This window comes from Mustela lutreola, chromosome 12 (genome assembly GCF_030435805.1).
Source record: "Mustela lutreola isolate mMusLut2 chromosome 12, mMusLut2.pri, whole genome shotgun sequence".
Taxonomy (NCBI): domain Eukaryota; kingdom Metazoa; phylum Chordata; class Mammalia; order Carnivora; family Mustelidae; genus Mustela; species Mustela lutreola.
The window spans coordinates 95,392,330-95,406,279 of NC_081301.1; the positions used below are offsets into that span (position 1 = coordinate 95,392,330).

Sequence of the window (13,950 nt, forward strand, 5' to 3'; positions counted from 1 at the left end):
GTGATTCCCTATATGTAAATTAAAGGAAAAGCCAAGGAAGTTTTTATTGTGGCTTTTAAAGCCCTGTAAATTTGGCCTCGTTTTACATCTGTGATCTCCTCTTCTGTGACTTCTCCTTCCCTCCTTGCTCTCCACTCCATGTGCTCGGGCTTCTTTGATCTACACTTGAACATGCCAGAAATGCTACACAGTAGGGCCTTTGTACTTGGTATATCTTCTTGAGTACTTTCCTCAAAATACACCTGCATGGGAAAAACTGTTTAATCTTGTATCCTTCTTCCATACTGTTTCCCATGATTGCTTTATTAGTTTTTTCTGTAGTATTTATCAGTCTCTACAACACTGTACAATTTTTATTTTAACTTGACAGCCTCCTAACAAATAGAAGGCAAAGATTTTGGCATTTTTGAGTACGTGCCACATCCTTAGCACCTTAAACAGTGCTGGGTGAATAGTGGGCCCCTGGAAAATACTTGCCTCAGAAATCAGTTAATTTTAATCTAAGCGGTGGTTCAGGGAAATAATGCTCAGTGCCACCTTTACCACTTTTTTGTCATCTAAAATAGTTTGTACTTTTTTTGAAAAACAAAATTCCTACAGAAAAGGAAATAAATATGCCACATTTAGATAATTGATTATATAGCTCACTTGGGGATTAAATAAAGTCTACAGTATTGGATCTTACAGTGTTTACTATTGTGATCATCCAAAAAGAAAGTGCTATATTGTAGTGTGCTGTGTTTTTGTACTTATTAAACTAATAGTCATGATGATCTTTGCCTTAGAATTTATAATCTAAGACATCCTTGATTTGACAAATAAAAAACAGATGGTAGAGCTGAATCTATTCTATTTTCTATAGTAAAAAAAAAATAATAATAACATATAAGCTTAATAGTTTCATTCACTTATTGAATACTTGTTGAATGAAACAGTATGTTTAATGAAGGAAAATTATACTAATTACAGTTTATTTGGACTTTTAAAGCCTTCATTATTTTTCTTTATTACAGCAGCTTCATGGAGTTTGGCCACAAGACGTTGTTGATGGAACTTGTGTAGCAGTAAATAACAAGTATCGACTCATGGCATTTGGTTGTGCAAGGTAATTAATAGAGACATCTTCATTTTTTAAAAAAAGATTTTATTTATTTATTTGACAGAGAGATCACAAGTAGGCAGAGAGGCAGGCAGAGGGGGAGGGGGAAGTAGGCCCCCTGCTGAGCAGGGAGCCCAATGCGGGGCTCGATCCCAGGACCCTGAGACCATGACCTAAGCTGAAGGCAGAGGCTTAACTCACTGAGCCACCCAAGCACCCTGAGATGACTTCATTTTAAGAGTCATTGTCAAAAATAATGGGCTTTTTAAAAAATATATTTTTACATATTTTTCAAACATAAAGTGTTCTAAATATACTTGTAAACTTTTTCGTGGCTATCATAATTTAGTAATCAGCCTTAATATAAAATCTGAAAACATTTTATTAGATTGAAGCAAACAGATCTAAAGATTTAGGATAATTGAGTGTTGTAAAGGTGAGCTTTAAAGGTGAGCTTTTCTTCAGTGGTAGGAACTTATAACTTGAGTTACAAGTTGAAAAGATGAAGTCAGCCTAAATTTAAGTTCCTTATTATTTAAAAGAGAATTAGGAAGATTTTTTTTTTAAGATTTTATTTATTTATCTGACAGAGATCACAGGTAGTCAGAGAGACAGGCAGAGAGAGAGGAAGGGAAGCAGGCTCCCCGCTGAGCAGAGAGTCCGATGCGGGCTCGATCCCAGGACTCTGGGATCACGACCCAAGCCGAAGGCAGAGGCCCTAGCCCACTGAGCCACCCAGGCGCCCCTATTTTTCTTTTTTAAAAATAATCCCTTCTTCTGGCTAGTATCCAAAATCTATAAAGAACTTAAACTCAACACTCAAAAAATAAAAAATCAGTTAAGAAATTGGCAGAAAACAACAGAATTCTGCAAAGAACACAACAGATAGCTTATAGACACATGAGAAAATGCTCGACATCACTCATCAGGGAAATAAAATCAGAGTCACAATGAGATATCACCTCACACCAGTTAGAATGACTAAAATGAACAGCTCAGGAAACAGTAGATGTTGGTGAGGATGTGGAGAAAGGGGAACCTTCTCACATTGTTGTTAGGAATGCAAACTGGAATGGCCACTCTGGAAAACAGTATGGAGGTTCCTCAAAAAGTTAAAAATAAGACTACCCTATGACCCTGCAATTGCACTACTGGGTATTTATCCAACGGATACAAAAATGCTGATTTGAAGGGGGTACATGCACCCCAGTGTTTATAGCCGCATTATCCACAGGACCCAAAACACAGAACCCAAAAGACCATTAACTGATGAATGGCTAAGTAAGAGGTGGTATACATGTGCATGGAATATTATTCAGCCATCAAAAAGAATGAAATCTTGCAATTGCAATGACATGGATGGAACTGGAGTGTACTATGCTAAGCAAAATCGGTCAGAGAAAGATACCATATGAGGTGTTTAAAAAAAAAAAAGATTTTACTTACTTGAGAAAGAGCATAAGCTGGGGGAGGGACAAAGGAAGAGGGACAGGTAGACTCTCTGCTGGAGCAGGCACAGGACTCCATCCCAGGACCCTGAGACCATGACCTGAGCCAAAGTCAGATACTTAACTGACAGAGCCACCCAGGTGCCCCAACAAATACGGTATGATGAACATAGGGGAGAGAAGGAAAAATAAAATAAAAATAGGAGGAGGCAAACCATAAGAGATTCTTAACAGTAGGGAACAGACAGGGTTGCTGGAGGGGAAGTTGGTGGGGGGATGGGCTAGACAGGCGATGGGCATTAAGGAGAGCAGTTGTGATGAGCCCTGGGTGTTACGTGCGACTGACCAGTCGCTAAATTCTTCCCCGAAACTAATACTACACGATTTTACTAAATAGAATTTAAATAAAATCTGTAAAATAGAATTTAAATAAATAAAATAATACTACACTATATGTTAACTAAGTAGAATTTAAATAAAAATCCTTTTTAAGACATCAGTGTTGACATTGCCTTTGAATTTGTGAATGTGCCTTAATGAACAAATTTAAAGCTCACACATAGGATCAATTTCTTCTTTTAATTCTGACAGTGCAGGTTTTAGAACTAAAATACTGAGTGAGTACAGATTATTCACTTCAGCAAGTATCTTTGCATCTCCCATGCACCAGGCACAATTCTAAGCACTTGGGATATGTTAGAAAAGAATAAGATACCTGACTTGATCGAGTTTATATTTTAGCTCAAATAAAAAGATTATATTAGAATCTTAATAGTAATGCCTTACAATATGTAGGGTGCTTTTTTAGCCTCAAAACTCTCTTAAATACGAAATTTTATTTTGTCCTCAAAGTGAGACTTAATGGTTCTATAGAACATACATCTAGTACTATCTCTAGCTACATCGAGTTGAGTATCACCATATTTTGATTAGTGTAAATAATACATGTTATAAATCATACATAATCTGTGAAGTGGTGAATCCTACATACTGCTTCTCAGGAGATAAATGTAGAAATAGAAGTTAATTCAGCTCAGTATAAGAAAGAAAAGTGTATTTTTTTCTTATTCGTGGATTTGATTTGGTTACATTTTGTTTAGATATTTTAAATCTATGTTTATTAGCACATTTTGCCTATAATTTTTTTCTTATTCCGCTAATTAATCGAAGTTATGCTTCTGTCACGAAGCAAATTGAAGACCTATTCCTCTCTTTCTCTGTTTGAATGTCTGCTTGAATTTGTCAGTGAAGCTATCTGAGCCTAGAATTTTCTTTGTGGGAATTTTTTGATTACTGATTCAATTCAATTTTAAAAGTAAATTTAAGGGTTAGATTTTTCTCCTTTCTTAAGTCATTTTGACAAGTTAGATTTTTCCAGGAATTGGTATCTTTCATTTCACTGTCAAATAAATTGGCTGAAAATTTATAATATCCTTTTTAACTTTCATATTATAAAATAAAAACATACTTACAGGTAAGTGCATGGTCCAAATACTCAGATTTACAAATATTACAAACGCCCCTCTGTTCACAAACCGGGTTAAGAAATTGAGTGTTGCGAGCCAGCCCCAGTACTTACTAAATCCCAACTCTCATCTCCCAACACACTTAAAAGTAACCAATTTTCTGTCTTTGTGATGATCGTTTCCTTGTCTTTATAGTTTTACCACCCCTGCGTGTGATCCTAAAGAGCATAATTCAGGTTTACCTGATTTTGAACTTTATGGGAATAGAATCATCTTCTAAATACATTTTGGGTCTTCTTGCTTCTTTGAGTCAGCATTGTTAAATTCATCCATGCTGTTTGCCAGTAGCAAAAATCATTTTTTGATTGATTTATAGTGTTCCAGTATATGAACGTGTCATAATTTATCTGATTTGTTGTTTAACGGACATTTATATTGTTTTCTTGGTTTATAAAAAAGGGGGAACATTTTCTTACATAACTCAGTGTCTTTGTCACATATGAGAAAATTAATGATACATCCCAAATAAGATCTAATTCTCAGTCAATACTCAGACTAACCCAATTGTCACCAAAATTTCTTTTATAGCTCCTTGTTTTAACCAGAGTAAATAAAAATTAGTGATTTGTGTTTGGTTATTGTTTCCATGTAGTTGCCTTTTTCCTGTTAACAACCCATACACCTTTTTCTTATTTTCATGACATCAACTCTTTTTTTTTTTTTTTTTTTTAAGATTTTATTTATTTGGGGGCGCCTGGTGGCTCAGTGGGTTAAAGCCTCTGCCTTTGTTCGGCTCAGGTTATGATCTCAGGGTCGTGGGATCAAGCCCCACATCAGGCTCTCTGCTCACTGGAGAGCCTGCTTCCCCCTCTCTCTCTGCCTGCCTCTCTGCCTACTTGTGATTTCTGTCTGTCAAATAAGTAAATAAAAGTCTTTTAAAAAGAAAAAAAAAGACATTATTTATTTGACAGAGATACAGAGAGAAAACACAGCAAGGGGAATGGGAGAGGAAGAAGCAGGCTTCCTGCTGAGCAGGGAGCCCGATGTGGGCCTTGATCCCAGGACACCGGAATCATGACCTGAGCCGAAGGCAGATGCTTAACGACTGGCCACGCAGGTGCCCTAGACATCAGCTTTTTAAGAGTTCAGGCCAGTTGTTTATAGAATGTCCTGCACTCTAAATGTTTCTCGTTTTCTCTAAACCAGCCACGACTGGAACCTTGAAGCTGGCTCTTGCCGAGCCAGTCCAGTCAGACATGGGAGCATCTGACAGGACCAGTGGGGCGGGGGTCCGACACCGCCTGCAGTCAGGGCGGCCTTGCGGGGCTGCTAGGGCCAGATGGGAGAGCCCACCAGAGGTTCTCTGCTCCTTCCCCAGGGCAGTGAAGGTGGAATCTCAGCCTTTGGCCTCCGTCGTCTCACTTTTCATCAGTTGGGGGAGTACCAGACCTTTTTTTTGGTGGGGGGGTGGTGACGCTGGGTTGGGGTGAAGGTTTTGTGATTGTCACTGTGTGACAGAACAGACCAGTGGCTTCTAGGTCTTCCAGCTCTTACCAGGATTAAGTGCCCTGAACACTCAACTGTAGCTGCTGCCCTTCGAGTTCTGTTCTGCAAGAAGCTGACTTTGGTCTTGGATGCCCGTTTGCAAGGGGATCAGTCTTACAACTTACCTGTCCTGGGATCGAGCCCCCCGTTGGGCTCCCTGCTCAGCGGGGAGTTTGCTGCTCCCTCTCCCCTGCTCATGCTCTCTCACTATCTCTGTCCCTCTCTCTCAAATAACTAAGGAAAATCTTAAGAAAAGGGGTGGGGAGGTTTGACCAGATGCTGGTTAAACATTTTTATCATGTAGTGTTATGTACTTACTGTGGCACTGTGTAGCAATAAGGTTAAGTTGTCCTTGTATTAGTGATACTAATTTTGTATTAGTGATACTGAATTTGGTCATTTGTGATTGTAGCCATATCTCTGTTATAGAGAGAGCTTGTTTTGCTTTGAGATTAATGAGTGGTGTCTTATGCATGAAGAAATATTTTTCTCTTACAATGGGTGAACGAGAAGTGGAAATAACAATAATTTAAACAATATAGGCCTTATAGAATACATAAAAGGTTAGCTGTCAGTCTTTATAAGTGTTGACTTAGCTCCTGTTTCTTGCATTAGAAATCGTGGACTCTCCTCACTGACTCATTAGAGCTCAGCAACCCAGAGTTCCCACTTGACCATTGCCAGGTGCAAAACGAAAACAAGTAAAACCTGTGGGCTATTTAGTGCTGTCTTTCAGCAAAGTGTCGAATTGGGCAGGTAGCCTGGAGCGATACCTATTCCTGGGCATTTGGCTTCTGACTAAGCTGGAATAACAAACCAGATTCTCTCCCCCACATCGGGGAGAAAATGGACAAAAATATGGAAGAGTAAGACAATATGAGTTCGAGACTGAGAACATCAGGCAACAGAGGACACCGGTCCGTAAAAGATAGGAAATAAATAGAACTCTACGAATGCCTCAGCTTTAATTACATTGAAAGAGTTTCCAGGCTGTGGCACGAGGCTGGAGAGACAGAACCTGGCAGATTGCTTAGGTTGAGTTACAGGGAAGTGAAAATCTGGGGAGACCAAAGCAGCTAGGACTCGGGACAGCCAGCCAGAGACAACAGAGTGGCACAAAGAAGGCGCTCCAGAGTGCTGGAGAGGGTCTCTCCTGAGTATTCGCTATGGAAGATCCAGAAAGAGATCCAAATCAAACATTGTAGGAGAAAAGAATAATAAACCTGAAAAACATAGCCAGAGAAATTACTCAGAATGAAAGAGAGAGGAAACAGATTGAAAACCACAGCATCAGTGAGCTGTGTGGTAAGTTCATGTGGCCTCTTCGTGCAGGTGTTTTACTGAGCCCCAGTCCTGATCCTTAAGAAGAGCTGACCCGGCTGGATGAGGGTCAGAACATTAATGTTAGATTTTGATCGAAAATAGTTCCATAAGCAAAAATGATATTTTTTATGATCATCATTAGGTCAATTTTGAAATGTAGCTTAGAAGTAATATTATAAAGTTTTTGTTTTGGTTTCTGGCCCTTCCTAAAATTGGCACTTGTTAAGATTTCTTAAATGAAATCATTATATATACCACTTTCACAAAATAACATATGCCATGTGTGTAGATACAAAAAATGGTGTTGGGTAGAAAATATAATCAAGTGAAAATCTGTAAATTACTATCCAGCATGAGAAATAGCGCATTAGCAGGGTGGATGCAGCCCCGGCTTCTCCCTCTTCTTTATTTATTTAATTTTTTTAATGATTTTGTTTATTTGGCAAAGAGAGACAGGGAAAGTGGGAACACAAGCAGGGGAAGTGGAAGAAGAAGAAACAGGCTTCCCACTGAGCAGGGAGCCCAACGTGGGTCTCGATCCAAGGACCCTGGGATCATGACCTGAGCTGAAGGCAGATGCTTAACAACTGAGCCACCCAGGCGCCCTGTCCCTCTCTTATTTAATGTCCCTCCTTCTCCACCAGAGATGGTGTGTCCATTAGCTCTTTATTGCATTTTTACCACAAATGTATTTACTATGTTTTGAATGTTTTTGAATAGAAGCAGAATTATACTACATATGTACATCCTGACTATGTGTTTTAATGCCTGTCGCTGCTGTACTAGACAGCTGTACGAGCAGAGCACAGTTTATGCTTCCTTTCTCTTGCTGGACACTTCAGGTTGCTGCGGCTGTTGTGCGTTTATACATAGTACTACAGTGAACATTGTGCGTGCCTTTTGATAACATAGACAAGAATATTCCTGGGATATATTTAGAGGGAAATTTTTACTGGGTTACAAATATGCACTTGTTCAGATTTATGAGACTGCAATTCATTTACAAAATGGTTTTAGCCTAGTTTATGCTCTTACCAGCAGAACATAACAGTTCCACAGTAATGCTCTCTATATTTGTATTTCTCTTTTTTATTAAAGGCTTTTTTGTTTTTCTCAGTGGTTCTGTACAGGTATATACAATAGATAACACCACCGGAGCTATGCTGCTGTCCCATAAACTAGAGCTAACAGCGAAACAGTATCCTGGTGAGTCCTTTTTTTTCTTTTATTTTTGATGTACAGGTAATGGTGTGGATGGGTAGTGACTGGGATTTTAAATGATGCGTGCTCTCGGTCAAATACAGTTAACACGTAACTGTATTTTGCCTGGCCCAGGTACTAGGGTTTCCTGGTACCTAGAAAGGCTCCCAAGGATCCTTCTTTTATTGTTTGATTAGTCTTCTGTGTCCTCACTAGTTTTAGCCTTTATAGTCTTTCTCTGGACTCTGTTCTAGTCTTTTACCTGATTTCATTGCCTTTGTTATTTTATGCCTTCCAATTCAGTTTATTCATTCAGCAAATACTTATAAAATACCTGCTGTAGGCCAGACATTGTTTTAACTAGTGGATACACATCGTTAAACAAAGCAGTCTTTTTCTGAACTCAGTAGTGAATCTTGAGTGGACCCTCAGACCCTTTGGATTAATTCCAAAGTCTTTGTCTTTGAAAGGCTTTTGACCAAAACTAACAGAGAACCCAAGTTGCTGTGGCTTAAATAGGATTTATTTTCTCTGCTAGCAAGAAATCCAAAGGTGAGTTGCTGCTGGCGTTTGGTCTTTCCTTCATGGCCTCAGCTTCTGAGCTGCAAGCATTACTCCTGTATTTGAGTCAAGAAGAAAGGAGGAAATAGGGCATATTTGGTTTTTTGATTAGGAAAGCAAAAGGTTTCTCAGCAGCAGCCTCACCTGTTCCAGCCATCTTCCTCTTCATCTGGTTGGTCGCTTTATGTCTCATTAGCTACCTTGGGATTTTCCCAGCCTTTCTGGTAGAAGTGAGCAAGGGAGAAAGAGGCTGGAAATGGATGTGGCATTAACCAGCCAATGGCATCTACCGCATGATGGCACGTAGGTCTTTTGCTGAATATTTCTGGCATTATTTCTTAGTTCAGTCAGTCCTTACTGTCTCCATACTTTTACCACAGCACCTCTACGTTAAAAGAAATACCAGACGTTCTGTTTATTAGGTAGTTAGGTCTAAATCCTAGTAGCATTTTCAAAAAGTAATACACGTAAATGGAAAGAAAAATAGTATTTTATTTTAATTCATAAACACTATTTTTTTGCTAAGAGGTTGTCTGTGCTTATTGGACACTGTACAGTTTCTCAGACCCTGGAGTCAGATTAGGTCCAGTCACCCACATTTCCTGTTCCACGTTGATTTTCACATGACACTTTTTCTACAACAACTCCTAAAAAGCCACCTTTACAAAGATGTAACATCATCAAAATAAATGTAGTCACAGCCTAATATAGCTGTGAACTGCCTGAGCTAATAACTTACATTGTGTCTAACAGATACTATATATCACTCTATTTATTTGATATTGTCTCTTGAAGATTGTCTCATGGTATCCTGGATACCCTGCACACAGACCTAGGAACTGCAGTCTGACTCTTCACCAAACCACCTGCAGATTCTTGAGAGAGGGTCTATGTATATTGGTCTTCCAAGATACAGCTTAAATGAAATCTCGTTTTATGAACTAGACAGAATACTATTCCCTCCTGCGCCTCAATATATTTTGCATATACTATCTTTCTTATCATTGTTAATGTTTTATTGAACTTACCAACTTACAGGTCTTGTTTTCTGCTAGCTCCAGGGTAGGAATGTAGGATTTTTCTATCTGTACCGAGTGGGTTCAGTTTAGTGAATGAATCAGTATGTTTTTAAGCCAGTGACCTTTGCACAATTGTTTTAACAGGCAGTTAGAATCTCACTACTATGTTTTATGAGTTTGATACTATACTTTGTTCTGTATGTGCATTAATAATTGGGACCCTTTTCAGACTGTGTTGTGTTCCTCTCCCAAATTTAGATATGCTCCTGTATTAAGAATAATTGCTCATTAGAGGGTATTATGCTACGTGAAATAAGTCATCAAAGAAAGACAATTATCATATGCTCTGTCTGATATGAGGAATTTGAGGGGCAGGGGGGAGGGATGGAAAAAATGAGATGATGGGCTCGGGAGGGACAGAAACCATGAGAGGCTCTTAATCTCCCCAAACAAACTGAGGGTTGCTGGGGGGAGGGAGGAAAGGGCTGGGGTGGCTGCGTGATGGACATCAGGGAGGGCGTGTGCTGTGGTGAGTGCCGTGAAGTGTGTAAGCCTGATGATTCACAGACCTGTACCCCTAGGGCAAATAATACATTATATCTTTAAAAATGAAAAAAAAAATGATTGCTGTATAGCTATACAAAGCTCTCTATTTGAGTCAGAAAAATTAGGACACCCATCTAAATCTAATCCAATAATAAAAATTCTCATGAGCCTCAAGGAAGAAGCTAAGGTATCTCACGTCAGAATCTCAGGAAGCATTTAATACATAACTGTTAATGTTGACTTAGTAGTACCCACATCTATACCAGTATTTTTCCCCATCGTGTCCTTTTAACATCTCACATCTTCCACTTGAGACCATTTTCTGTCTACGATACGTCCTTCAGAATTTTCTCTAGTGAAGTTTGGGGGGGAAGGGGTGGGGTCTGAAGATGTATTTACTTTGCCCCTGTGATTTAATTATGGTTTAACTTGTTATACCATTTTAGATGGGTAGTTACTGTGTGTATATTGAAGTTGTTCAGGTACCATCCAGTTTCACTGTTGCTCTTGGGATCTCTCTGATCAAGTTGTGTTTCCTTTTCAGGAGATTTGAGTTTTTTTCTCTTTGTTTACTTTTAAGATTTTTTCTTTGTCTTTGGGATAGTTTCACTGTGATTTGGAAGGTGAAGACTTTTTTCTAATTTTTTTTTCTTTCTTTTTTTTTTTAATCTTGTTTGAGATTCAGGCATTCTGGATCTGAGAATTCATATTGTCCAGCTGTTCTGGAAGATACTCAGCCATTATTTCCTCTGCATATTGCCTCTTATTTAATCTCTTTTTCTGGAAGTTTAATCAGACTTGCATTGTACTCTTTACAGGTTTGGTTTTTTTGTTTTGTTTTGTTTTGTTTTGTTTATTTATTTGTTTATTTGACAGACATCACAAGTAGGCAGAGAGGCAGGCAGAGAGAGGAGGAAGCAGGCTCCCTGCTGAGCAGAGAGCCCGATGTGGGACTCCATCCCAGGACCCTGGGATCATGACCAGAGCTGAAGGCAGAGGCTTTAACCCCTGAGCCACCCAGGCGCCCCTGTTTACAGGTTTCTTAAGCTGCCTTTTAACATTTTTCATTTTTTTGTTTCTCTGGACTATGTTCTAGAAAATTTTTCCCTGTCTTCTGGTACATGTGTTCTCTTCATTTATGTTTAGTATTCTTCTTCATCTGTCCATTTTAATTACTGTATTTTTTATTTCCAGAGTGTTTACTTAGCTTTCTAATCTGTATGCATCCTGCTCCTAGTTTCATTATTCTTTTATTTCTTTAGGTATTAAAAAATGGTTTTTATATACTTTGTTAGTCTCAGTATTTGAAACCTTTCTTTCTGAGTTTGGGTTCTCATGAATTTGTTTATATATTTTGGGATTTTTTTTTTTTTTTTTTTTTTTACTGAGAGCTGTTTAATTTCCTTCAGATTTATTTATTTGAATGCTTTGTGACCTAAGTTGAATTTGAGTTCTTCCGAAGAGGATTTATGTGTGTTTAGGGCAAGTTATGTGGGAGTACTACATCAGTCTGGAATCCTTTGCATTATATTCTCTATTTGTAATTTTCTTTGAGTCATACAAGTTGCATAAATTACATATGAGAGTGAGGACTGACTTGTTTCAGATTCCCGGGGACTTTATTTTCCATTCATGGAAAACACATGAAAGTATCCTTTGCTATTTCTTTACCTTCCACATGGTAGAGTTTATTTCTCATTCTTCCTTATACCGTGAATGTAGCCTTCTGTAGCCCCTCCCATTAAGTGGTGTCTTCTCTTAGGTACCCTGCCTTGGTCAAGCTCTGAGCTTGCTCTCCGCTCTGTCACGTGCTATGAGTCATCAGAAATAGAAGTCAGGGCTTCCAGGGTTTGGCAGAAAAATTCAGGGCACAAGCACTTTGTACACTTACTTACCTCTCAGCATTTTTAGTCGTTTGAGGTGTTAAGTATTCTAAGATTTTTTTTTTTTTTTTTTTTTTTTTTTTTGACAGACAGAGATCACAAGTAGGCAGAGAGGCAGGCGGGGGGCGGGGAGGTGGGAAGCAGGCTCCCTGCAGAGCAGAGAGCCCTGTGCAGGGCTTGATCCCAGGACCCCGGGATCATGACCTGAGCTGAAGGCAGAGGCCTTAACCCACTGAGCCACCCAGGCGCCCCATGGTTTCTTTTTTTAATCCATACTTAGTTTTCCTGCCCAGTATTAAACTAATTGAAATTAAAAAACAATAATAATAATAACACCTTATTTCTTTAGTTGCATGGTCACGTTTACGTGTTTAGTAGTCACATGTAGCTGGGGGCTGCCTCTTAGACCAAGCAGGTGGGCAGGTGGGAAGTCATTGCCGCAGGAAGTGCTCCCGCTGCTCCTGTTGGGCAGCACTGCGTGCGGTTCTTGAGATCGTTCTTCCTTCTCGGGCTCGTGGATGCCATTTCCCCCTTTGGTGACCTGCCAAGTCTCACTCCCGGGGTCTTTGTTGTGAGAGAATTCTGCCAGCTTCAATTACATGGGCCGTAAACCTGCTTACTACGGGAGGCTTGTAGGAGGACTGAACATCTGAAGCAGGGATGAGTTTGCTCGCTTCCTTCAGGCAGCGCTGGCTGTTTAACCAGCCACGGTGACTGGGAGTCCTTCTGTCTCGCTGCACCTTCCCTTTGGACTCTCCTGACTTCATGCTGGTCTCAGACACTTTGTCTTCCTAGAGGATGTCAGTCCCCAACTCCTTTGTCATTGCTGGGGCTCACCCCAGCCTTCCATTCCCGTAATTCTAGCCTTTCTCCCCTCCCTGGTCCCAGCCCTTCACTCTCAGCCCAGGTACTAACCAATCTCACAGTAGGTTTTCTCCTTTCTTTTGGCTTCTGGAACTTTTTCTTTCTTGTAAGTTCAGCTCTATAACTAAATGTCTGGGTTACTTTTTTAATATTTTTCTCAATACACAGATTATATCACAGTCTATGTTCATTGTAGGTTGTTACCACCTAGATAAATTTCCCGTAGTCCTGACACATGAACATTAAGTTTACCACCACTGATATTTTATTATGGATCTCTGCAATTAGATTTTAATATGTACATAATGCTTGGAAAGTGGGTATGCATATATGTGCATGCATATGTCTATTTCATGTGGGGTAGTAAGTATATACCCACCCCTTTTCAGTTAACATTAACATCCTTCTATGACAGTGAAAACCCATGTTTTTTTCCTTGAACATGGAATTGCATTCATTTGTAAACTTCAGTTTGATTTTGTGCTTCTTCTTGGTATGTGTGTGTATATGTATTTATTTTAAAATTTTATTTATTAGAACACATGTGTGTGACCTGGGGGGAGAGGCAAGTGGGGAGCGAAAGCAGGCTGAGCGGTGAGCCCGATGTGGGGCCTCGGTCCCAGGACCCTGGGAACATGACCTGAGCCGAAGGCAGGCACTTCACTGACTGAGCTCCCCCTCCAGTTGCCCCCTTGGTTTGTTTTTAAATTTCTCCCCTGGACAAGTATTAAGTATAGTAATAAGATGTGATGTTTCTTATGTATATTCCTATTTATTTATTTATTTAATTTTATTTTCTTCAACATTTTTTTTAGATTTTTTATTTTTTATAAACCACACACAAAAATAGACTCAAAATGGATGAAGGATCCCATTTATTTTACATCTGCCTGAATAACCTGGCTGTTCACTATGGGGGGGAGTGCTAAAGTGACAAAAACCTATATACTTCCCCTTTGTAGTAAATCTTCTGTATTTTATAGCAGAAATGTATTA

At 39.3% G+C, this 13,950-nt stretch overlaps 1 protein-coding gene across 5 annotated transcripts in view; it reads left to right on the forward strand.

The window, feature by feature from the left end:
- Positions 1 to 13,950, forward strand: part of RIC1 (RIC1 homolog, RAB6A GEF complex partner 1) — a 142,391-nt gene that overhangs the window by 94,164 nt on the left and 34,277 nt on the right. For all 5 annotated transcript variants that reach the window (XM_059141605.1, XM_059141607.1, XM_059141606.1 and 2 more), the window contains 2 exons: positions 1,014 to 1,105; positions 7,999 to 8,087. In XM_059141605.1, the coding sequence (XP_058997588.1) occupies positions 1,014 to 1,105; positions 7,999 to 8,087 (181 nt within the window). The remainder of the gene's footprint in view (positions 1 to 1,013; positions 1,106 to 7,998; positions 8,088 to 13,950) is intronic.